Source organism: Helicoverpa zea, chromosome 3 (assembly GCF_022581195.2).
Source record: "Helicoverpa zea isolate HzStark_Cry1AcR chromosome 3, ilHelZeax1.1, whole genome shotgun sequence".
Taxonomy (NCBI): Eukaryota; Metazoa; Arthropoda; class Insecta; order Lepidoptera; family Noctuidae; genus Helicoverpa; species Helicoverpa zea.
The window spans coordinates 7,278,289-7,300,291 of NC_061454.1; the positions used below are offsets into that span (position 1 = coordinate 7,278,289).

At 36.7% G+C, this 22,003-nt stretch overlaps 3 protein-coding genes across 3 annotated transcripts; 2 read left to right on the forward strand and 1 right to left on the reverse strand.

Annotated features, from left to right (window-relative positions):
* The first annotated feature begins 33 nt into the window (after nucleotides 1-33).
* Nucleotides 34-12,675, forward strand: LOC124645901 (protein big brother-like). Its single transcript, XM_047185880.1, has 3 exons — nucleotides 34-387; nucleotides 758-937; nucleotides 10,890-12,675. The coding sequence occupies exons 1-3, from the start codon at nucleotides 214-216 to the stop codon at nucleotides 11,238-11,240; spliced, it is 705 nt and encodes a 234-aa protein (XP_047041836.1). The 5' UTR covers nucleotides 34-213; the 3' UTR covers nucleotides 11,241-12,675.
* A 6,802-nt stretch (nucleotides 12,676-19,477) lies between these two features.
* Nucleotides 19,478-20,802, forward strand: LOC124645824 (protein crossbronx homolog). The gene is made up of 5 exons (XM_047185745.1): nucleotides 19,478-19,644; nucleotides 19,768-19,832; nucleotides 19,929-20,029; nucleotides 20,110-20,297; nucleotides 20,376-20,802. The coding sequence occupies exons 1-5, from the start codon at nucleotides 19,559-19,561 to the stop codon at nucleotides 20,626-20,628; spliced, it is 693 nt and encodes a 230-aa protein (XP_047041701.1). The 5' UTR covers nucleotides 19,478-19,558; the 3' UTR covers nucleotides 20,629-20,802.
* Nucleotides 20,629-21,906, reverse strand: LOC124645825 (UPF0598 protein CG30010). The gene is made up of 2 exons (XM_047185746.1): nucleotides 21,562-21,906; nucleotides 20,629-21,376 (listed from the first exon to the last, which is right to left on the reverse strand). Exons 1-2 carry the CDS (start codon nucleotides 21,703-21,705, stop codon nucleotides 20,864-20,866), a joined length of 657 nt encoding a protein of 218 aa, XP_047041702.1. The 5' UTR covers nucleotides 21,706-21,906; the 3' UTR covers nucleotides 20,629-20,863.
* Between the last annotated feature and the right edge of the window lie 97 nt (nucleotides 21,907-22,003).

Consider the following 22,003-nt stretch of genomic DNA (forward strand, 5'->3'; position numbering starts at 1 on the left):
ACTCCGCCCTAGTGGAAATTCTCCCTGAACCTTTGAGCGAGGAGCGTGCATTCAGTAAGCGTATGTCGCAGTGGCAGGTAGTCGCGTCGCACGAGCTCGACCATAGCGCAATAACACCCATTTGAATCATCGGTGTCGCTGACTCAGTGCTGTTGTGTTGAAACTTAGGTGTGATGGTGAACAATATTTTAGTGCATTTCTAATATCCGTGTAATGCACGCCATGAGTGATCCCGCTGCTTTGGCAGGCATGTTGCCTTTCGATTCTATTGGACTGTACGAACAGCCGAAACCACGTTTTATCTTTAAAATGCCGCGGGTAGTTCCAGACCAAAAAGCGAAATTCGAATCTGATGATCTCTTCAAAAGACTGAGCAGAGAAAGTGAGGTATGTATTGTATAATTAAGCCTACTTATATTAATAATCTTATATTAAAAATCTAATTATATTAATTTAAAATTAATTGAATATGGAATTACATAAGAATGCAATTATTATTGTTAATCGAAACAATTTTAATCGTTCTTGAACAGGAAAATTACTAAAATAATTAAGTCATCCGTTTGGAAACAAAGCATAATTGTTTCAACTGTATTGTTTTCCTTCAACTTATTTATTTTATGAATTATTTTACCGTTAAAACATCAAAATATCGACAGTAGAAAGATCATAATTCATTAAGTAGATGCATTTGTGAAAGTTCTGCCTGATACATCATTATGTTTCTAAACCACTTCATGTTATTTCCACCTGACAGGTGAGGTACACAGGGTACCGCGACAGGCCCCCAGAGGAGCGCCAGATGCGGTTCCAGAGCGGCTGCCGCGAAGGCCACACGGAGATCGCGTTCACCGCCACCGGCACCAATCTACAGCTGGTATTCGACCACTCGCCCTACAACAACAGAGGTTGCGACTTCCAGAAAGAAAGCGGCAAGGTAATTCAATGTTTTGTTTCATTTTCAAATCAATTCTTATCGAAACTCTGAAAAGTGACGGGTATGGTTCTAGTAAACAACTCATTAGTTAGCCCCAATATGGTAATATTAGCTCTGCAGCTACAGAACACATAACAAGATTTTATCAAACGGTCAAAGGAAAAATGCAATCTAAAGAGTATATCAAAATGTTTCTAAAGTTAGCACTAAATAACTTTGCGTTCCGAAGTTGAAGCTATTTGACTAATTGCGCTTTTGTTCTTAAGATCTACTTACTTATTGAATTAACAATGCTAAAAAAATATAAACAAAATACTGTGCTTGTATGAGGAGTCTTGAACTGTGGGTCTAATAAATTCTTCGAATTATTTCAAATCATCACACAGTACCTAGATAGTCGCGGTTTTTTCCGTGGTTTTTCCATAGTTTGTGATTTGTAACGTGTAGGCGACACGACGCACTGCGTAGTGAAAGGATCTTCGACTAAGCAAAGGAAAGCTTGAAAACCACACGCTGCTAACCATACAAACGTAATGACTACAATGTAATTAAAATCTGTTATGAATATAACATGATTAATCAATTTGCGTATTTTTGTTAAGTTACTTTTTGTACTTTTTAAACAATGCGTAGTAGCCGTCTGAACTGGTTTTGGTGTGGAAAGTGATAAAGGAAAATAATTTGATACCATATGGTAAAAAAATTGACTGATTAGAACGGTTAGGTAATTAACACAACAAATATTTATAGTTAAGCTAACACTTAGTAGTTTAAATAAGATTATCTTCCTTTACCTTTGTTGTTAATGCAGTTAAGGAAGATTAAATGAAAACTGCGCTAAAAATTCTACATATTGTTGAAAATCCATATATTTAAGAATACCTTTATACATATTTAGATGTAGGCCACAACGTTACACAAATGAGAAAGAATACTTACTGCATTAATAGAGATAAATCTCTGCCACTAATACTAATATAATATCTCTCTCATTTCTATTAACTTTTTGGAAAATGAGAATGATTATTTGTAAATGAGTGGAAATGTGAACTTATACAAAATAACCTACAGCTTGTCGCATGTCATTGAGTTTTATTCACTTTAACCATTTGTTCCTAAAGTTCAAGAGCCTCATCATAAGCGCTTTCGGAATCAAGCGGGGAAATAGCATCGACTACCAGGAAAATTAGCAAAAGGTTGTTATCTACATATCTAATAATTAATTACATGCTTTTGCAATTTAACTAGTATGTTCTCACATTTACTTATAATAAAAAACAATAAGGAAACATTTGCCAAACATAACATAGAGAACACAACAGTTAACTGCATGAATCACAATTATTACGCCGAATACTTGCTAATGTATCATTGGGTACTTAATACTTGATAGCCTCATTCGTCAGCCGTCGTCATCAGCGTACTGAACTTCCGGCCTATTTTCATAATCAAAATGAAGACATTAATAACTTGAACCCGCTAATGATAAAATATAAAGGCGTAACACCGCATGTAACGCGTTGGTCACGCTCCGCCGTACCTTAATACACTCTCTGAGTGAATGACATCTTTCTACAAAGAAACATTCTGGGGCACGATTCTCCTAATTTTACTTAAGCGACATACGATTCACATTCGACTCGGTTCGACTGAGATCCAATCCCGACTCGATTACGATTGAAGCGTATGTGGCATTCCGCTATTTTTTCTTTGAAATAAACGTTTTTATCCTTTTCTGTCATTCAATGATGAATCATTTTGTCTGCAAATTATTTACGATTGCAAAATGATTGTACAGCAAACTACCGTATAGACCAAAATCACCAAAATAGCAGACCAATCGCAAACCAACCGAATGTCGTTGGAATACGATTGGTCTTATATTAGTAGCAGAATGCCCGATATGGTTAAAACTGCTATTGCGATCATATTGCGATTCGATTTCTATTCGATTTTGACATTATTAACTTACCAGAATCGGGCCCCTGGTTTGTGTAATGTTCATGCTGATGGACATGACGACGAATTCATTAACGAGCTTACTTGTAATGTCATAATTACTGATTGCATTCCAAGACGCGTTTTGACCACTAGAGGTTCTACTAGGTTCAATAACTATACGAATTTTTAGATTTAATGTGAATATGAATTTGAAATCCCTATCATATTATTTTGTTTTCATGCAAATGTGTTAACTTGATAAATGTAATTTCAACAACGATTTACTAAGGAATCGATTTACACGATACTAAGCATGAATTTTGAAAAAGTCATATTGGTTTCTCTTACGGGGTTTTAACCAGACACTTCTACTGTTATTTAATTTGATACCACTGAAAATACGAACACGTTCTTCTTCGTTGCATTTCTGTTTATGCATTTTATTCACGGTGGTACTTAACTAAAATCCTTCCATAAAATGCGCAAGCTGGCAAACCAATCCAAACACGAATTACTAGGAGCTAATACATAGCTTCCGTTTTTCATCGCTCTTGTGCCCAGTCATATGTATAAAATATCGATACTTCTTATATTATAAGAGGAACCCATTTGGTGCTAGTTTTATTGAATTTAGCCCCCTCCTCACCCTGGATCCCGCCTGCTGCGCTGTTGTATGAATACTTATATTTATTTACACTCGGTTCATTTAACAAAGCCCTTGAGTGTGCACGAGCCCTCGTCTTGTAACGATGTTTTATTATAGCTACTAACTACTCGTACATTTCGGATTTGATTCAATAAATCGATGCTGTTTAATGGGTCTCGATAACTCGTGTATTCAATAGTATATAACATATTAATTCTTTACTGTTTTCTTTTACTTTTTGCACCTTAACCTTTCTGAATAAAACGATCTTGATAAGTGGGTACTTTGTGTACAATACAGAATACTCGCCTCTTTTTTTAGTGATTCAATTCCTAAGGACCTTGATAATAACAGAATTTCACGCGAAGAAGTCGGAGGCAGAATTAGTACCTAGCTACATCATACATAGGTTTACTTTACATTTAAAATATGAAAGTAGCTGAAGCCCACGCTGAGATAATTAGTCTCCAAATCACCCAAGAGCTATAATTTGTCGTCACAGCCTCCCCTTCAACTAACAATGCACTTGACAGTGGGGAGACTCTATAAAAAAATAATGGCTTCAAGTTTAGTCCCCCGGGAAAGGGAGAAAAGCTTTTTCCCTGAAATCAATAGTGGAAAAGCGTCGCGATTGGTGGGCGTCCCGACGCCGCGCCCGCCCAACTAATATGGCCGCCGTGCTACGTCACCATGTTCCCTTTTCATTATCTTGACTAATCTGCAGTACGAATCAGTTCTATAATATAGGCGTCTGCTCCCAAGTAATGGGATAAAAACATTAACGCTTTTGCGGAAGCTAGAGCATTACGGAATCAAAGATGGGATGTATCTTTGATTCCAGTTATTAAAATCGTATCTAAACGATCGGCAATTTAAAGTTCAAGTAAACGGCGTAAATTCACTGGGCTCAATGATGGCAATGGGCGTACCACAAGGTTCCATATTAGGTCCGTTCCTCTTTCTAGTTTATATTAATGATTTGCCCTATCTATTTGATAATCAACCTAGGATGGTGTTGTTTGCCGATGATACCTCTCTTATTTTTAACATTGATAGGCGTAGACGTAACCTAGACGACGTAAACAATTCCATTATCCAGGTCCAAAATTGGTTCAACGCAAATAACTTGGCTCTTAATGAAAAAAAAAACGAAACGCATTCGATTTTCATTGCCAAATGTAAAAAGTAGTGAATGTGACATAATACTCAACAGTCAAAAACTAGAATTTATAAATCAGACAGTTTTCCTGGGAATCACTCTTGACAAAAAACTACAATGGGGACCCCACATAACATCTCTTGCGGGTCGTCTTAGCTCGGCCGCCTATGCTATTAGAAAGATGAGGCAGCTATCGGACGTAGAAACAGCTAGACTGGTATATTTTAGTTACTTCCACAGCATCATGTCGTACGGCATTCTGCTGTGGGGACGAGCTGCTGACATTGAATGCATATTTATCTTGCAAAAGCGAGCTGTCAGAGCTATGTACAACTTACGTGGTCGTGAATCTCTTAGGGAACTGTTTAAAAACATTAATATTATGACCTTGCCTTGCCAATTTATATATGAAAATATCATGTATGTTAGGAAAAACCTACATTTGTTTGATAAAATATGTGATAGACATAATTATAACACTCGAAATAAAAATAAAATAGCTATCCCGCAGTTTAGACTATCTAAAGTACATACATCTTTCATGGGATATTGTGTCAAATGTTATAATAAAATACCAGACAACATTCTAGAACTAAATGACATGCGGTTTAAAGCTCATATAAAAGCCACACTTTGTAAAAACGCATATTATAAATTAGAAGATTATATTCAAGATAAAAATGCTTGGAAACATGCTGGTCCTGCTCCATAGGACGCACTGACAGTATCAAATTTTTGCGAATTTAAAATTACACCCGCTAGTAAGATTGTGTTATTCTTTTGATTGTTTGTTTGTAACTTTGTACAAAAATATAAACTGATTTGTAAATGTGAACACCATGTAGCATTTTAATCTTTTTTATTATTATTTATTCTCATATTCTTTGTCTATTGTGATTCTACATGATCTTCGCATGTTATTATAGTATGTATCAATACATACAAGCTGTAATACCTATTATTTTTAAAAAGAGTAACCATGGAGTTTCTTGCCCGTTCTTCTCCATAGGAAGCTACTTTTGGAATGGGCAACTAGAATCAACTTTATTTATATTTTTTTGACGTTCATAAGTGCTTGTGAAAGCCTAAATGAAATAAATGATTTGACTTTGACTTTGACTTTGAAAGAAAAATGTTTTATGTAGGAAAAAGGGAAATGCTGAAGATCGTACAATTCATCCGCATAAGCTTCGGTAAAAGCACAATTTTTTTTGAGGTTTAGGCATGTGTTTTGCCGGTATACCCAATCCTAGGCAGTTATGCAAATAGGCCTTATCTCGAATCAACTCTCATAAATCCAAAAACATGACATGAAAAAAAAAACTTTTTTACAAAAAAAATTAACCAACTTCCAAAAACACTCTCTCTCCTCGATCGTTCCCTCAATGCTGAGGATCGTGACTCCTTTTTATTTCGTCAACCAGTTGTCTCCATCGGTTACGTTCCGTTGCTTGGTGTAGTGCAGTGCTGACAGATATCTCCAGTTCCTCCGATATCTGGTCTGACCACCGTTTGGGACTTCTACCTCTAGGTCTTTTGCCTTCAATTTTTCCTGTTACCATCAGGCGTTCCAAGTTGTTAGTGTCTCTGCGAGCAACGTGGCCGAAATACCGTACTATTCGCTGCAAGCAGGTAGTGGATAAGCGTTTTGTCTTTTCTAGCTTTAGTTGTTGTAGAATGGATACATTTGTGCGGAAGGCTGTCCATGGTATCTGCAGCATACGGCGCCAACACCACATCTCAAAAGCGTCGATTCTCAGCCTGTCGGCAGCTTTAAAAGTCCACGTTTCCGCACCATATAATGCGATGGAAAAGACAAGAGTGCGGACCAGATGTATTTTGGTCCGATATCTGATGTTTCGGTCCTTCCAGACTTTGCTCAACTGGGTCATCGCTGTCTTTGCCATGCCAATTCGCCTACGTATTTCAGGTTCGCTACTTCCCTTATTTGTTATTAACGAGCCAAGGTATTGGAACTGGTTTACGGTCTCGTAGTCTTGTAGGATATCAGTGCGTTGAATAGTGTCAAATCGATCAACGATCATGAGCTTGGTCTTAGATTTGTTAATTGCAAGTCCCATTTCCAGACTGGCTGTTTCTAAACGACGCAGCAGCTCCGCCATTTCGTTTTCGGATGATGCGAAAAGGGTGGTATCGTCTGCATATCTCAGATTAGATATCTTGACTCCACCTATCTTTATGCCACCCTCCCAGTCTTCTAGCGTTTGACGCATAATGTGTTCTCCGTAAATATTAAAGAGTATAGGAGAGATTATGCATCCCTGACGAACGCCCTTCTGGAATGTGAAACGGCTTGATGTTGTGTCTCCTACTGTTACAGTGCCATAACTCGACTCATAAAGGTTGCGAATCAGCATTACGAGGTGGGAGGGTACCCCCGCTTCGGTAAGTACTTTCCATAGTTTCTCCCACTTGACGCAGTCAAAAGCTTTTTGGTAGTCCACAAAACACATGAAAGTTGGGGTGTTATATTCGTAGCATTTTTCTATTATGAGCCTTAAGTTTAATATTTGTTCTCTCGTTCCCCTTTCTTTTACAAAACCCGCTTGTTCTTGGGGTATTTGCCAATCCAGGAAAGCTCTTAGTCTGGCATTGAGGATGTTAAGGAGAACTTTGCTGGCATGGGATATTAGTGCAATAGTTCTGTAATTACTACAGTTCCGCATCGATCCTTTTTTATGGAGAGGAAGAATTGCGGAGTGTACCCAGTCAGATGGCCAAAGTCCTGTATGCCATATTCTATTGCATATATTATGCAGGCATGTTATTCCATTTGAGCCCAGTCCTTTCAAGACTTCCGCTGTGATTCGATCCGGCCCTGGTGCTTTATTTCTTTTAAGTTTCCGGATCGCATCTTCAACTTCTGAGCGGAGAATGCTGGGCTCTTCATCTCCTATGATTTTATTTGATGAAGTGGATTTGGATGATTGGTCTTGGTAGAGTTCCTCGCAGTATTCTTTCCATCTTTCAGCTACTTTGGCAACTTCATGTATCGGATTCCCATTTTTGTCATCTATCACCCACGAGGAAGGTTTGACTTTGTGTGTTATTTGTTTGACCTTTCTGAAAAGATCAGCAGTTTGATACTTGTCCGCATGATGTTCGATTTCGGTACAGATGTTCTCCAAATACTGGTTCTTATCCCTTCTGCACTGTCTTTGAATTAACCTGGACATTTGAGAGTACTTCACTTCGAAATTTTCGGGTCTTTCGCCACTTTTGAGTTCTTTACGTAGCTTTATGTTAGACCAAACCTCCTCTGACATCCAGTCTTTTTTATCCATAGGTTTTTTGGCTATAAAATCTAGTGCATTAACAATTTTCTCGCTAAACTGCTGCCATTGCTCTTCTGGATTCATATGTGCAATTTTAGGGGTGAGTTCTGCTAGATATGATTCCGTATTGTTCTGGAAACCATCGTATTCCGGTTCTGAGAGCCTAGCTAAAGGTTTTGCTTTCTTACGACGAATCTTTAGACGCACTCGTAGATCTGACACTAGCAGTTGATGATCAGAGCCACAATCCGCTCCTGGATATGTTCTAGTGTTCGTTATGGACGACTTCCATCTGTTTGCAATCGTAATAAAATCAATTTGATTACGGTATTTTCCACCGGGTGAAGTCCATGTATATAATCTTCGCTTGTGGTGTTTGAAGCACGTGTTGGTTATAGTTAAATTATTGCTTACACAGAAATCTATGAACATTTCACCCCTCTCATTTCTGGTGCCAAGTCCATGTTTTCCAAGTATGTGGCGGATGTGGTCATCTTGTTCAGTGCTCCCTACCTTCGCATTCCAGTCTCCTTGAATTATTAGGATCTCGCGCTTGGATATGTTCTCTACTGTTGTTTGTAGAGTTCCATAAAAATTGTCAATGTCTTCCTTTGTTGACTGTGCTGTGGGTGAGTAGATTTGGATGATGTTTAGGGGAAGTGGGGTACAGTTGATGCGCATGGTCATAATTCTGTCATTTATTGGGTTGTAGCCAGTGACGAATTTACGTAGTCTACGAGATACCAGTATGCCTACGCCATTTTTGCTATCAGTTTCGTGACCGGAGAAAAACATTAGATTGCCACTCGAAGTTGTGAGGTGTCCTTGTTGCTTCATATGAGTTTCGCATAATCCAAGCAACATAAGATTGTGTTCATTCATCTCCTTCTCTACAATCGCGAGTTTTCCCGGTTTCAGCAATCCTCTTACGTTCCATGTTCCCATTCTTTGCTTGATGCGCATGGATGGTTTCTTGTTGTCCTCAGTAGCATCAACTGCCTCGGTAGCCTGATGACACACTATCGAAGAGTCTTCGGTCGCATATTTCACACTCGTCGACCCGGGAATCGGCGAGCGCCGAGGGTCAGTCGGATCGTCCGACGTACTAACTTTTCTGTCGTTGACCTTCATGGAGTTCTCTTGGGAGCATAATCGTAGTGGGTTCCCATTACCTTCTACGTCGGTTTGTTTTGAGGGTATTTAGTCCCCAGGGCCACCGTAGCCATGTTGTTGAGTAGGATACTTCACCGCCGCCTACTACTCGGCGTTGGCGTATTTTACAGCGGTCTTATTCCCTGGTGGTATTGGGTGTACGCCGTTCACCAGCCAACCCTCCTCCTTTCGCAACCGGGCTTGGGACCGTCTATGGCGGAGTTAGCCAAAAACACTAAAAAGCCAAAAAAAAACTAATTTTAGGTGCATCTGTCTAGAAGTCGGTGTCTAATGGATGTTCTTAAGTTAATTTTGCCACCGACTTCTAGGCAGATGCACCTAAAATTAGTTTTTTTTTTGGCTTTTTAGTGTTTTTGGAAGTCGGTTAATTTTTTTTGAAAAAATGTTTTTTATTTACAGCTTTTCAGTGATACGAATAGCTGTCATTATCCGCATAAGTAGAAAGTTCCCATCAATACAAATAATTTAAGCTCAAATACGAGGTATTTTACATATTCAGTTGTCGAGTTCCCTCGACCTTCTCTGATTCATCATCAGGTCAGCTGCAAACCTTCACTGTTACAAAGATCTCGTCAATACAAATAATATAAGCCCAAACACGAGGTAGTTTGCATATTCAGTTGTCGAGTTCCCTCGACCCTCTCTGGTCTCCATCATCAGGTCAGCTTCAAATCTTCACTGTTGAATAGTACTTTCAGGCATACACCTGAGTGTCACGTTTTAATTCTATGTATGCCTACAACTTTCGAAGATTGCCCTCGATTTCTCAGGGTTTCCATCATCAGATCCTGACCTGATGACTATGGGACCAACTGGCAGCTATATCGAGTCGAATAAAAAAAGAATCACGTAAATCGGTCTATAAACCGCGGCGTAATCGATGTACATACATAGAAAAAAAAAAACATACCGGCCGAATTGATAACCTCTTCCTTTTTGGGAAGTCGGTTAAAAACAAGATGATACACCTATGTATAGGTATAGAATTAAAGTAAAATGAATAAATAAATTAGAAATTATTTATTTGTTTGATTGAATTAGATTAAATAAATAAGAAAGTTACCCGCAGCATAGAGATACTGTCAAAAGTTGAAACCTATGCAGGTAATTTTGGCCAAAAATTGCATTATTGTGCGTGCACAACTGTTACTGTTACTGTTACTGTTACAGCCTTTTTATCGTCCCACTGCTGGGCACAGGCCTCCTCTCACACACACACAACGTGCACAACAGATAATGTTAATTATAAACATACGGCAGGCGATGGTTTTCAGTAGAAATGTTTAAAAGAAGCCAAAGAGAACTCGTTATTAGTTAAATTGCATCCTGGTCGAATGTGTGGCACAATTAAAGGTTTGTTGGAAGCGGATGCGGCAGCCGGAACAAAGACAGCACGCGATCTGCTCGATACTCGTCTGCCTTATGTCGCTTGTCGTTCTGCTTGTGTTGTTACCAACACTCGCTACTTACTAAAAATTAATTTTAAATAAAAACACAATTCTTTTCCATGCCCAATACATAATAATTGCCACCAAAACATATTTAAACCCACTTAGTAAGATATCGCGCATCCAAAAAAGCCTTTAGTCCAAAAATGGACCCACTACCTGTACACTTTTTTTAAGGACCACTTCCGAGCCATATGTGACTGACAATTTCAACTTTGCCACCAACAGTGTGGATGTTTTTGTCTTTCTTTTTTTGTGCAACATTTTAAAAGCAGCTATTTGTCATCAGGCCCACATCGTATCCCGATTTATAATGAACGGCGTGTGCGTGAGGTGGCGCGGCTGGATAGATTTGGAGCGGCTCGACGGCGTCGGGTGTCTGGAGCTGGACGAGGAGCGAGCGGCGATTGAGGACGCGGCGTTGCGTGACCAGATTGAAAGATATAACCAGAGGCTGCGGGATTTCGAGGACAAGCAGCGCGCGTACCGCGAGCACGGCGAGGAGCTGCGAGCGCACTCGCACGTGCACCAGCGCTGCCACCAGCCGCGCCAGGCGCCGCACGCCGCGCACCCATCGCACCCGCATCCGCCGCACCCCGTGCACATCAAGCCGCACTCGCAGGGCGCACTTATCTCATAAATACTCAAACTACAACAACATCTATGAAAGGACCTGCAGGCGGAACTAAGGTCTCATAGTCTAAAATCCAATTTTTATATTACAATCATGATAGAATTACCTAGGCATATCAGATCTTATTTTCGCCTGGAGAGATGCTTTGTGAAAAATCTTCAATCGTGGTCGTCAGCCGCATTAATAAATCTTACTTCATATTGTGAAAATTAGATGAACGAAAGTAAGACAGTAATGGCAGAGATAAAGAATTATTGTATTATTATGCTCAATTTTCATAATTTTGAAACTTGATATATGTTTTGGGTAAAATCAAGTGAAGTAGTATACCCAACAATTTATTAAATAGTACCGAGTTGCCACCAGTAAGGCACGACAATTTGACTGACCTACGAATGTTTGACCATCATGTTTTGATTTTAACATCACAATACCTGTAGATAGTAAAACCATCTGATAAGATACAATGGCTTTTATCAAGCATTTATTAGTAGTATTAACTCGTCATGATCTAACACTGACGAAATCTGCAATGTTAGTTAGTAATTAACTAGTTTTAAGTAAATGTAGATTATAGAAGAAATCCTGGAAAAATATATCTTGAAAATTCCGAGCTTCATCAATATCCCTTGCAGTCTTAAAGTTATATATCTGGCATAACTTGGGGAGTCTGAAGATTTTATATACGCAGTAGCATTTTAAGGATCTGCGTAACCCGGGTACAAAGGGCTCCAGACGAACACACTGCGTAGCTATCAACAATCTTCTGACTTGCCAAGTATTTCAGACGTAGTACTTATATGTACGAGTAACTATAACCTCCTTTGTAATGGTAGACCTATAGTGAATTGAAATTGCAAGATGACGATAATATTATGTATAACGGTGAACTTTCCTGATTTCATGTATTGTAAAGGAAACGTGGAAACAGTCGTCTACATAGGTACTCGTATGGTTCATTTATTAAGTGTACTGCAGTCAATGCAGTTTAGTTTCAGTCAATATTTAACCAATTCCTGAGCAAATATACAATCATTACATGCTTCAAATTTTACTTACTCGTCATTAATTTTTGTTCCCCAATCTATTAACAAAGTTTTTTGTTACATAATACTTAATTAAGTACTTACTTAATTTAGATCCATTACATACCTGCACCTTATTAAGTTAACTGTTGTATGCAGTTGTAGTCAAAAGTATAAAGCATACCTAAGATCAAATGTACCTACGCCTAGAATAGCACTAAAGTTCAGAATAATATGTACTCATATAAACACTCTTGGGAAATTATATTTTTTTCTCATTATTTGTAATTAGCTATTATTATTAATGAAAGTTCTCGTTCAGTTTGTGGTACATGTTATTTATTTTTAAGTTGATTTTATATGTAATTAAATATATTGTGATAATAAATGTAAATAAATCTTTACTGAATTTTAAATGCATTTAGTATTATTGTATCCTGTACCCCACTACATACATTGCAGCTAATGGTAAGTACCTACTGTATGTATATGCATAAATGCATATTTAATATCACTAACATTTTTACATTATAACGTAGGGTTAGCGTCAAAAGTAGCTGAACAAATCAAACATTTTCAATAGTACCTATAACAACGCTAAGGGTCATAATTTCTTAATAACACAAACACCAATATTTACGCAACATTCTAAACTTAAACTTCAAAAAAAGTAGAGTAACCCTGTGCAATCGCAATCTTGGAATTAAACTGAGAGTCAGAATTATGCTTCACTGTTATATCTGGCCAGTAGTATTATACGGAAGCGAGGCATGGACGCTTAAAGTGAACACCCAAAAGCGGCTTGAAGCCTTCGAGATGTGGTGTTACCGCAGGATGCTACGCATGAGCTGGATGCAGAAAATTTCCAACGAGAAGGTACTTCAACGCGTCGGTGAAACCAGGGCATTGTTGCAGACCATCAAACGCAAAAAAGTTGCCTATCTTGGTCATGTACTGAGAAACGATAAATACCAACTGTTGCAACTAATAATGATGGGCAAAATAAAGGGTAAAAGACGCGTTGGAAGGCGCAAGAAATCTTGGCTGCGGAACATCCGAGAGTGGACGAGTATTGCCAGCGTTGAAGACCTGTTTCGCTTGGCACAAGATAGGAAAAAATTTGCTGAGCTGACGGCTAACCTCCAGTAGTGGAGAGCCACCCGAAGAAGAAGAACCCTGGTAAGTTAACGGCGACACGGTGTCTAACATTTATGAAAATTAAGATTTTTTCAGTAAAATACGAAACGGACTGAACCTACATTAGATTTTGATGGGCAGCAAAATAATATGAAGACAATGGGTTCACCGTTCTTGAGTGATATATTTTATACGAGCCCAATAGCCAGCGAACGCCAGACCTACGTTAATTTATAAAGGCTGAAACTTTGTGTGTGCATCTTCCGTAAAGTGGCTACTCCGAGGTTTGACTGATAGTGCCTTTGGAAAATAAAATAAATAATACAAACCTAACTCCATGAAGGTGAAATCTTCAATTTTCAAGTAAACAGGTAATTGAAAACGGGCTTGAGGCGTTTCCCAAACCATGCCATAATCTTGAGCATAGACGTCTAAAAAAAAACCTTCCATTCTCTTTCTGCAATCCTTTTAAACTAAGTAGTCCTATGATTTACATAATCGTGCATTAGCTTCTCTACATGATATCCTGCGTCCAATGATTGAAATTTATAATTAAATACAACTTTAATAACAAAATAAAATCGTATTGATATCACTCTGATACCTGTTGCCGGTTGTGAACTGTGAAGGTTTCGTTAACGTTTAATTATAATGCGAGGGTGGGCGATCCCTCGAAAATACACGCTAGTGAAATTTAAGATAATTAGCCATCAGTGGCATGTTTGGAACAAATAGCCGTCGCTGTCACGGTGCCCGGGCCGCGTGGTGCAGCGGAGCACGCGCACCGCACCTGCGCGAGCGCCCGCTACCCGACCCCGCCCTTGCTCATTATACGCAATTTACCCGACTAAGGAAATGTTCATAAAATATTCATGCTCGTTAAACACAACACACATTGAATGCTCATTTAAAAGTTGTTATTAAATAACAGTGTTTTCCTTCTAATGTGTAATAATTATCTACATGTGTATATCCGTTTCCTCGATTTATTAAAGTTTGTCACACCCATAGTATCCATTAGTACCAATGGCTAAATATCTAACAAAAAATCAGTGTAATGAACTGGAATATCAATCATCTTCATCATGTTTGTCTTTCAGTTTCAGCTCTTCTAAGAAACGCTTAGGCCGATATTGACACGAATTCTATTTGCAGATTTTATAAGGTGTATCAAAAGGCGGGCACAGTTAGTAGCAAACCATGAATAACAAATAGATACATCAAAACGTGCAGTTAAAAAGTAAACAGAAAATAAATACCTTCTTACACAAAAAAATATGTTAAAGATTTTTGATAAAAATATTTGTGTATTATCGAACCGGCACTACCTAATCGGGATACAAATCACGATCACCTCATAAGATATTGCAAAATTATACGCGGAACTGAGCATTATCCGGACGATACTATTGATATTATCGTAGGGTTTTATTGTGACATACGGCACCTTGACCGTCAAAATTGAGCAGGTACCTTCTTTATTGGACAACGTCTCCAAATTCAACGATCGATGTTACAAAAAACTTGGCATTTTACAAAACATCGGAGAACGCTATCCAGAGGCGGCTTACAATGAACCCGTGATTTATCGGAGCATTCTTTTTGCGCAAAAAGCTCAGGTCAGTGTCGGAGCGAAGCACCAAAAGGGCATTTCGTGTAATCCTCGCGCAAACCGTGGGAACGCGACGACGCACCGGCTTATGTAGCTATTTGATTATGATACTACTTCTTTCATATCGATATCGAACATTCATCAGGTTACGAATATATCATGCGGACAAAATAGTCAACTATTCAATCATTAGACTATGTTCCACGGTAGGTTCCTTACCTATATCATCCAGTTGTTTCATTATTATCTACTCAGGAAATAGGTCTGTGTTTTTTCTGTGTGTCTTTGATTTCAAAATTCCGCTATAAGTACTTAATGCTCTGATTTAACTAATCTTTGCTTACATTACAGTTTAAAAACTTAATGCCAGTAGATACCTAAGGTCTAAACCAAGAAAATAATAAGGATGGATAGGAATACATTTCGATTAACGATCCAAGTAACAATTTAGAAATATTTTTTACTCAACCATAAAAGACGAGATAACTTGGAAAGTTGATTGAATGTGATACCCATATTTTAAGTGACACATATAAGGCTTCCCTAAGACACGTGAGTCGAGCAGTCTCGTCTCACACTTGAGTGACGCGAGTGCACACTTAACTCGTATGTGTCAGGCTTCCCGGTCCTACAACTAAGTTGTAGGTAAGTATCTACTTCTCTAGGTAAACTTCTTAAATATCTACAAAGCTCAAAATTACATAATATTCTTTCTCTATGAAGGTAGGTACTTTACTAGGCACGTTAGTCCTAAAACAATTAGATATCATGCTTTGAGCCTTGAGCTAATTTAATTTATTAACATTTTTTCTAGAAGCTTTAAGATAATAAGCTTTAAGTCATACTTAAGACAAATAGGGAAAAAATACCTCAATAGGAAAGTTCATTCGTTAGGGTCTATTAAGGTCCAAGTTCATCGAAAATGTACACGCGAGTTTTGCTTAAACAACTGTTTACTTTGAATTTTCACGTTCAATTTTCAAAGTTAACTGTTTTTATAACTAAAACGGGCGTTTATTTTGTCGGTGAACTTGGGCCTAACACCAGCAAGATAAACTACAGCTTTTTACCACAAATTAAGGCCTCAAAAATTCTAAGATAAAACACTTTAATTGGGACTTTTGATCCTAAAGTGTTTGATTTCCTAAGCAAGCTGGGACAAAAAGTAGGATTCACAGAAAATCCAGCTTCATAGTAAAAGTTCAAGTATTTTAATTAACTTATTTATTTATCATTCGTTTCATTAAATTAGTGCAAACATAGGAAACTGTTACAAAGCTGCGTAGGTACTAGTTTGTGACGTGTGTTGTGAGATGAAGACATTATTTACGTAACTCGACATTTTAATCATGTGAAGTTGTAAAACGTATTAAAGCTGTTTATTTATACAACGTTCCTAAATGACGGGGCTGCAGAGCAGATACATCAAATGTTAGAGTTTTATAGCCGACGAGCGGCCATCGCGCCAGCGGCCAGCGGCACTTTGATACCGAGTACCTACTGCCATTTCACCCATATGTTTCCTCGAATTAACGTCTGTTTTCTACGAAGAAAACGGCTGTCATAAAACTCGTTATAGATTTAACGTTCAGGCACCTACATTAAACAATAAACATATTAACTGCTGGTTTATTATAAAGATGAAACTAGATTTATCTTGCGATATTTCTTGTTTGTCACAATATCATCAATATCTACAAATTATTTATTTTTTTTGTCGCAAAGGTCGAAATATATAATTTCTTGTAGAATAATTGATACCTAATCGAAGTCCAGAACATAACGTTTCTTAGCACTTCTCAATTTAAAGATATATCCCCTTCAAGTACTAAAAAGGAGATATTATATATTTTACCTTTGAGACAAAAATGCTGTAGACCAGATTTAGAATATCTCAATAAAATGATTTTAATTTTGGTTTCGTAATGTCTGGTTCAACTTCACTATTGTCAAACTAAAATCGATTGAACCCAATTAACGCAGGTATTTCAATAGAGCGCGAGGATAGTAAAATCTAATCCTGCGCCACGTGCAGGATAATCTCGGCTAATAGAGGGCGAGCGGCGCTGATCCCTCGATGATCAGGTGCTCATCCTCCCGGGGTGGCGCGCGCCGCTCTCACACCAGTCAAACGTTATTGATTAGCGACACCATCCGCATTTACCTACAATCGAGTGATCTATACTTGATAATGCGTGATTCAAAATTCAGATTTATGATATAGGTATACCTACCGACATATCTAATAAAGAAGCAGCCAGAATGGTGTCGCTTCAATATATGTCATGTATCTTGTTTAACTATTTCTTATTTGTATCTTCAATCGAAATGTATGTATCGCATTCGCATACGTATTATTATAATCGTCTGCCAGCCAAGATTTGAGCTCCGGGTCTACCGATCGGTGTGCGTTGCAGAAGACTTTCATTCAAACAAATTATACTGGAACGGTGCCTATCCGTTTTTTATTAACGAGTTTTTGATACTAGATGTCTCTTATGACCATAGACATAATATTAGTAAACAGGACTGCGCATATAAACCCAAAAAACGAGCCGAGTGAAACAGTTAGTACGGAGGCTGTCTGTCCCTTTCTAATAGGGTGACTATGAGATTAAGCTATGTGAGACAAATCCGAATTTGCTAAGATTATTAAACGCAGATTGGTATTGAAGTTTTAACTTACGCAGTTTGTGACCTTAAGATACTTATAAAGGCTTTTAATAATTAGCGGGAATTAGCAGTATAAAAGCAGGAAGATTTGAAGTGAAGACTGTTTTTTTTGTATTTCTACTTCATATATAGACTGCTGAGCCATTTATGTCGCCTTTCTTAATTTTTTGGGAAGCTATAACAATAGTACAACAGTTTTAAAATCCATCACCCATATTTTCAGTCATTACAAGAATTCATGGGCACCCTAGTTGTTTGGTTTACGAAAATGTTATTATTAGCTAACCTGTGGAACGATATATTGCAACCACCATAGGATTCACTTTTAAAGGTATAAACGCAACACTTTTTCACCATTTAAATAGTTTAAATTGATTTAATACAAAAAATATAAACAAAATTTTAAATGCTGATTACGCGCCAAGAATGTTCAGGGTTACCGCTAGAAAAAAAAAAAAAAAAAAAAAAAAAACAAAATAAAAACTTATGTTGTTTATGTTTTAAGAATAATAATTTATATAAATAATTTATTCGTATAAGAAATTAATGCGATTTTTATTAATTTGTTACTTACAATTGTTAAAATAAGATAAAAATATATGTGATTCAATTGTTTTTTTGGGAAGACAAAACAAAACTGTTGATCACAACATTTTTTTATGCTGGCAAGGTGTTAGAAAGAGACAAACGGCCTCCGTTCTAACTATCCCCCTCGGCTCGGATTTGCCTCTGTGTATTATGCAACAAATTTAGTACCTTATTGCGTTGGAACAGAGTTCAATTTCGTAAATATATATTTCGAGCGTGCGCAATCTTGTTTATTATATTACATCTATGCTTATGGCCAAAATATCCAATTGAAAATTGAATATGACTATCTGAGACATCTAGTGTCGAATAGTTTAAAGTATTACTTTTGAATTTAGGATATGAAAGGAGTGGAATAATATTTAATTCATAATTTCATTATCAAAATGGAATCTTATGAGAGTTTCTGACATCTTAATTCTTACTAAGAACTTTAGTAAGAAATTTACGGTTATCTGCAATTTAGAGCGGCAAATTACGGTTTTTATTGCTTAAAAATTGACGTTGACATTTATTGATGCTTGACACCAAAGAGTAAAGTAATATATAGGGAAAAGAGAGCCCACTCACGTGTTATTCTTGCAACCCAATTTGACAATGCGCCATCTTTCTCTAAATTGGCCCCGAACTACCTACATAGCTATAGCTATAAAAATATTATAATTATGCATCATATTCATAACATTTTCTATTAGGGTAAGTAGCACCATATAACTATAACATTGGTTATCGTTATAGTTACATGGTGCTACTTACCCTAATAGAAAATGTCATCGTTAATATAGTAAAAGGTCGAAGGAAAACAAATAATTATTATATATTACTTTTTATTTACGCGTGTATGCGGAATGCAAAAAACCGCCATATTGATATTATTATGATCGGTTTTGTTAAGTTACTTGGAATACTGACCCCAGGTCTTTTTAGATGAAATTTGATATTTGTGCTTTTTTAAACCGTATTTAATTTATTCGCCTATTATATCTTTTTTTAAAGTGTCTAATATTTTCCTCATACTTTTCTCTAATTAATATTGCATAAATAATTTTATATTAACAAACAAAATCGATTATAGTGTAGTGCCATCTGTTGGTAATTTAAGGTATCTTTTAGATAGTAAATAGTTTCCGGGCCAAATAAAAGGTGGCGACTCTTCGTTTACTTAGCTGTCAAAATGTACGGAGTGTCCTGTCCTCCCCCTGCTTGACACTAATGGTTTAAGTTTCAAGATAAATATTTTTGTGGAATGTGGAAATAGCGTACAATAAGGAAAAGTTGTTTGTTTTATTATGAATGACGAGATGAAGAATAATGTTAAAGAAACTAGAGAGTTATACTCCATAATTCACCAAGAATATGTGATTATGGCAGAATAGTAAGTACAATGTCATGTTATAGCTGTGCTAATTTAAGAAGTAATTAAAAGTTTCCTCATCACAGCTTAAGTTCACATCACAATACCGAATGAATGATTAACTAGAATTTATTCCCTTTTCAGTCGTATGTTACAAACAGAAAACCTGCAAGGAATATATGTAATTCCATCATATGAGAACTCATTTTGTAAGTATGGCACAATTCATTTAAACTTGACTTATATAAAAATAACAGTCATGAATGAAAAACCTTCCCTAATAATAATTTCATAATCGTTTCCAGTGTGGTTTGGTGTTATTTTTGTAAGAGCTGGTTTGTATGAAGGAGGTGTTTTTAGATTTACTATAACTTTGCCAGACAAGTTTCCAGATGAAGAGGTTCCTGTAAGTATTACTAGAAAATCATACCCAATACTTACTGTCTCATAATTGAATAGATTAATGCAAGAAATTCTGATTCCCAGGTTGTGACATTTACATCAAACATATACCACCCAGCTATTGATGCTCAAACTGGTGTTTTATACTTGGGAGAGGTTTTTCCACAATGGGATAGGAAATATAACCACATTTGGCAAATACTGAAATATGTTTATTCAATATTTCACAACTTGAATGTAAAAGCACCTGCAAATGTAGAGGCTTCAGTTGCGTAAGTATCACACATTGTGTAATTATTTTAACGTAATCACATTACTTATCTGAAAATGTAATATGAAATTATTTTCAGATACAAAAGCAATAAAAAGACTTTCATGGAGAAAGTAAGAGAATGTGTGGTTTTAAGTATAGACCATGTATATGACGACCCACCAACAGAGGATAAGCATTACATAACTTTTAAGCCATATGACCCAGATGTTCATGATACTGTCAAAAATTTAATGCTTAAGACTCCCCCACCGAATGAAGGTGCTAATCAAGGTATTTCTTGGGTACAACCAGGGTCATTTCAAGCTTTTTCTAAAGAAGAAACAACATAGTTATTTTATAATCAGAATATATTTAAACATACTATCTAAATAATTATAAGGGTATGTACACAATCACAAAAGTTCATTTTAATTCGCCATAAATTATATCCTGTGATAATGATGATACATATATTGTTCACTAATTTATTGTTAAAACCACCAAATAAATAATGTTGTTCATAATGTGGTAGTTTTATTTAATGACCTATAAAACCTTACACAAGAATGTCATTTCCTGTTTCAATTAGTCTGATTCAGACCTGATAGATAATTTATGTTTTGTAACTTGTTCCTGAAACCAATCTTGATCTAGTTCATATGTGTTGTTTCGCCATGTAAAGTGTGTTGGTGCATTTGTTTCATTATTATTGAACTGAAAATATTTACTAAATTCTATTGCTAACTTTGACTTCACTAATCCTACACCACCATACTTTTCGTCAGTGGGGTGGTAAACTCTGCCTGTGCTGGGAAGCATATAAATTTTATCAGGCTGAAATTTTGATTTCATTAGGTCACCTACATAACCATAACATAAAAAATCTGTATCATCAATATTAACAACGTGAGTATAAACTATAGGGACATCATCACAGCGTATAAAATTCCTCTCCCGTCCACATAAAGAGATGAAAGGAAAGTCTTCTTGATACCTTCCAGTGTTATTGAGGCGAATTCTCTTGAAAAAGAACTGTAAGAACTTCTTTTCCTTGAAGCATGATGTGAAGTTTTTCATTTTAGAATCATCTAAAAACAACTAAATAGAAAAAAGAAAGTAAGCATACATAGTTTTAAACATTATATTAGCAATACTTATCATTGCAATTTGTATTTTTCAAATGTTGTATTATCTTAGTTAACTACCTAAAACTAGTTATTTATACTAGAGTTAAGAATTGCAAGGTAGTTATATTTATATTGGTAAATTGAATTGTTGCTTACCATCCCTTGATGATCAATAAAGTAAAAATATTCTCTTATTTTTGGTTCTGGTTCTTGACCTTGAATGTAATGAAGATGTCGCACTTTGCAATATTTCGTTGATAATATTTTGGAAAAAGTTCGCAAGCTACATGTTAAGACCATTTTCAAATATATTTCACCATGAAGTGTTAAGATATTACATTCAGAATCATAGAGCAGTTTGTTTTGATAGTTTCATAACATGACCTATTGATAGATAAGTTTATCGCCGTCTCCCCTCTCCCCATGTAATTCAAAGTCTATCTTTTCTCTTAAAGTCTAAAAACTCCAGCCTGACAATAGTGACAACTTGCCAACGAAAATCAATGTATGTCACAGATTACTAGATGTAAGGCCGATTGTTGTTGACAGTTCCTCGGCAAGGTATTCGGGAAAGTTAATTGCAGCAGCATAAGGAACT

Coding starts and splice junctions, on each gene's coding strand:
- LOC124645901 (XM_047185880.1), top strand. CDS start 214: ATGCACGCCATGAGTGATCCCGCTGCTTTGGCAGGCATGTTGCCTTTC. Junction 388..757: donor GACTGAGCAGAGAAAGTGAG/GTATGTATTGTA, acceptor TCCACCTGACAG/GTGAGGTACACAGGGTACCG. Junction 938..10,889: donor TCCAGAAAGAAAGCGGCAAG/GTAATTCAATGT, acceptor ATTTGTCATCAG/GCCCACATCGTATCCCGATT.
- LOC124645825 (XM_047185746.1), bottom strand. CDS start 21,705: ATGGTCTTAACATGTAGCTTGCGAACTTTTTCCAAAATATTATCAACG. Junction 21,377..21,561: donor TTATTGATCATCAAGGGATG/GTAAGCAACAAT, acceptor TTTTCTATTTAG/TTGTTTTTAGATGATTCTAA.
- LOC124645824 (XM_047185745.1), top strand. CDS start 19,559: ATGAATGACGAGATGAAGAATAATGTTAAAGAAACTAGAGAGTTATAC. Junction 20,030..20,109: donor TTCCAGATGAAGAGGTTCCT/GTAAGTATTACT, acceptor TCTGATTCCCAG/GTTGTGACATTTACATCAAA. Junction 20,298..20,375: donor AATGTAGAGGCTTCAGTTGC/GTAAGTATCACA, acceptor AATTATTTTCAG/ATACAAAAGCAATAAAAAGA.